This window comes from Balaenoptera musculus, chromosome 1 (assembly GCF_009873245.2).
Source record: "Balaenoptera musculus isolate JJ_BM4_2016_0621 chromosome 1, mBalMus1.pri.v3, whole genome shotgun sequence".
In the NCBI taxonomy this organism is placed as follows: domain Eukaryota; kingdom Metazoa; phylum Chordata; class Mammalia; order Artiodactyla; family Balaenopteridae; genus Balaenoptera; species Balaenoptera musculus.
In genome coordinates, this window is record NC_045785.1 from 89,471,340 (window position 1) to 89,474,211 (window position 2,872).

At 53.0% G+C, this 2,872-nt stretch overlaps 1 protein-coding gene across 1 annotated transcript; it reads right to left on the reverse strand.

Annotated features, from left to right (window-relative positions):
- Nucleotides 1–282: 282 nt before the first annotated feature.
- LOC118900174 (SWI/SNF-related matrix-associated actin-dependent regulator of chromatin subfamily D member 2-like) lies at nt 283–2,669 on the reverse strand. Its single transcript, XM_036862516.1, is given in 4 exon segments — nt 283–446; nt 448–1,774; nt 1,776–1,870; nt 2,628–2,669. Coding segments are annotated over 4 exon segments (1,572 nt in total). The 3' UTR covers nt 283–338.
- Nucleotides 2,670–2,872: the final 203 nt, after the last annotated feature.

Sequence of the window (2,872 nt, forward strand, 5' to 3'; positions counted from 1 at the left end):
CAGTAAACAAGCAAAGCCAGGGGCCTTTGGTTCTGAAAGGTCTCCATTATGAGGTCAAAGCACAGCCTCCAGGTCCTACTTGGGCCTGCCTGCAGGGGGCAGAGGAGGCCTCTGCTGTGAATCCAATTAAAGCCAACGTGTAAGTAGTAAGGCTTTGGGACCAAGCAACAAGGACTCCTATCACTACACTTATGAAACTAAAGCTGGGGAGCAGAGGGTGACAGGAGACACCCCTCCCCCCCTCATCCTACATGTCTGTGCCCCAGCGGGTGGTCCCCTTCCAGGCTGAGGAGGGGCTGGCTCCAGGGCTGGGAAGAAAGGAGGGGATCCCTGAGCAGTTAGGTCAGGCGGATTCCCAGCACCTGTTCCCGTTCCTGCCTTTGCTGCTGCACCTTGGCAATGATGTGCCTCCCCACTGGTTCCTGGGCCCAGGGCTTGTGGTAGAAAGAAAGCAGCTTGCCTCTCCTCCTCAGGATTCCCAATCACATCAGTGAAAATCTTGAGGTCCCGGCGCTGGGAACGGAGCCATTCCTGGATGAAGTCCTGGGGGTCAGTGCTAAAACTGAGCGTGAGATCCCTCTGAGTCTTCAGCTGGTTGATGGACTCAATGGTCTCATGGATTTTGACATCAAGGGAGGCAATCTCCTGCTGATTGGTGGTAAAGGCCAGAAAATTGCTCATCTGGGCCTTCAGTGGGTCATCCACCTCCACATCAAGGTCATAACAGGCTGTCTTCTTCTGGTCGTTAGGGTCCACGCTAATTACATGGTTGACAACAATGGGGTCTGGATGCTGCAGCAACCTGGCTCGCTTCATGGCAATCTCAGAGAAACGGAGTCGGCCACAACTGAAGATCTGGCGGAAGTACCGGCTGCAGTCGACGTACTCCCGCTCGTGGCCGTCCTGCAGCTGGCTGTGTTTGATGTAGAGCCACAGGGCCTGCATGATGGCAGCCCTCGTCTGTGTGTGCACCCCCAGCAGCCTCTGCAGTCGGGGGTCCAACTTGTACTGGGGAGGCTGATGATCCAGCATGAGCAGGAGGGTGCACTTGACGTTGAGGTCTCCAGGCCGTTTCACCTGGAAGCCACCTGTCTCCTGGGTGGTGGGCATCCGGTGCCACGCCACCAGGTGGTCGTCAGGCCCGTACAGTTCCTTGTCCAGCTCAATGACGAGGCTCTTAAAGGATGAAGAAAACTTCCTCTTCTGTTTCCTAGGATCATCCAGCAGTTTTCCCTCTACTCGGAGCTCCCAGGAAGCCACCTTGTCCCCTGCGGGGTTTCCCCCCGTTCCTGCGGTTCCTGCAGTATCACCGTCTGCCTTGCTGGGACCGAACATATTAGAAATACAGATCTGCAGCTTTCGTTTTTGCGTCAGAGGCTCTTTGATGGCCTCCTGGATCTCCATCTGCTTTCGAGCAATGGTTTGGTCCAGCTTCCGCTCAAAAGCCAAGAGATCCATGTACGCCTGAGGCTCTGGGACAAGCTCCCGAATTCGCTGAGGTAGAACTTTATCTGCCACCTTCCTCCTCTTTAACCTCCGGCGCTGGGCAGGCATCGGGGGCTGGGCCTGGGGCACAAGCTGGAGTTTTCGGAATGGGTCCATCACGGTGGGTGGCATGCCAGGTCGAAGTGGAGCAGCTGCGCCAAATGGGGAACCGGCAGGGGGTCCCATCTGCAAGCCAGCCATGGGCATCCGGCTCCCTGGTGACCTGCCGGGCCTCTGGTACTGTGCCACAGGGCCCGCGGGGCTCTTGGGGCGGAAGGCGGCGGCCCCCCACGCCTCCAGCAGGCCTGGGCCCCCTGAGAGCCTGTCCGGGCAGCCTGCCGGGTCCCGCTGGCGGAGGCGGAGCTCCCAGGGCCGCGTGGCTCTGCTATTTTGATAATTCTGACTGTCTGAGATGATGGAAATGTTTCATCAGATGCTGCCTGTGATCAATGCTTTCTGAGACCTCTCTTCTCCTAGAAACTTCTTTTTCCTGATTACCTCTTGGCTATGGCTTTTTGATGACCTAGGTTTGGTTTAGATGATTTTGCTTCTGGAAAAACTGTGTTAGCATCCTTGCAGTGGTGTGGAGCCTCCTGAGGCGGGAGAGGCACGACAGGATTCTAGTTCAAGTCGTTGCAGTTAGTAGGAAACTGGGGCTTAGAACCAAATAGAATCAGTATCCCCAGTGTCTGAGGAGGGACACCCAGGACAGAACTGGCTTCAGACTCTGGACAAGGCTGAAACAGCTTATGTCAACTGAAGGCAACTTTTCTAAGTTCCAGCCATCCAGGGACATTGGAGAGCACATGTGGGGTTCCCCAGCCTGCCTTAGGCTCTGGGAACAAAAGCTGGCACTGTATTGCATTATACTGGAAACTGACTAGAAGAGGCTTAGGTTTTTATTGTTTTACTTCCAGGAGGAGAGGGGAAAAAATAACTTGCAAATCAGGTGGATGAAAATTGAGACTGAGAAAGATTTGCTTGTTGAAGGTAACCCTGTTTTCTCTCTCTTTTATTAGGTGTTTGTTAAGAGGCAAGTAAGGCTGAATCCCCTTCTGTTCTTCAGGAATTGTTTTAAAAGTATTTTGTTCTTTGTCTTAGATCGAGACTGAAGATGTGACACCATACATTACTGTTATCACCTTCTGCAGCTGAAATACAGACTCCAGAACTGGATATGGCATGGTGTAATTTTTCTAATTAGCCCTAGAACTCTACGTTAAAGGCTCAGACTGCGTGTCCTTTGGCATGACGTCAGTCCGCCGCTGACTCTGATTGTCAGCAGGAGTCTAATTATTTGGGCCAAAGCATTTTGCCTAGAGTTTATATTTGTATTCAAAGAGAACTTCTGTGTCAGGGAAGAAAGGCTTTTTGTTATTATTGTTCC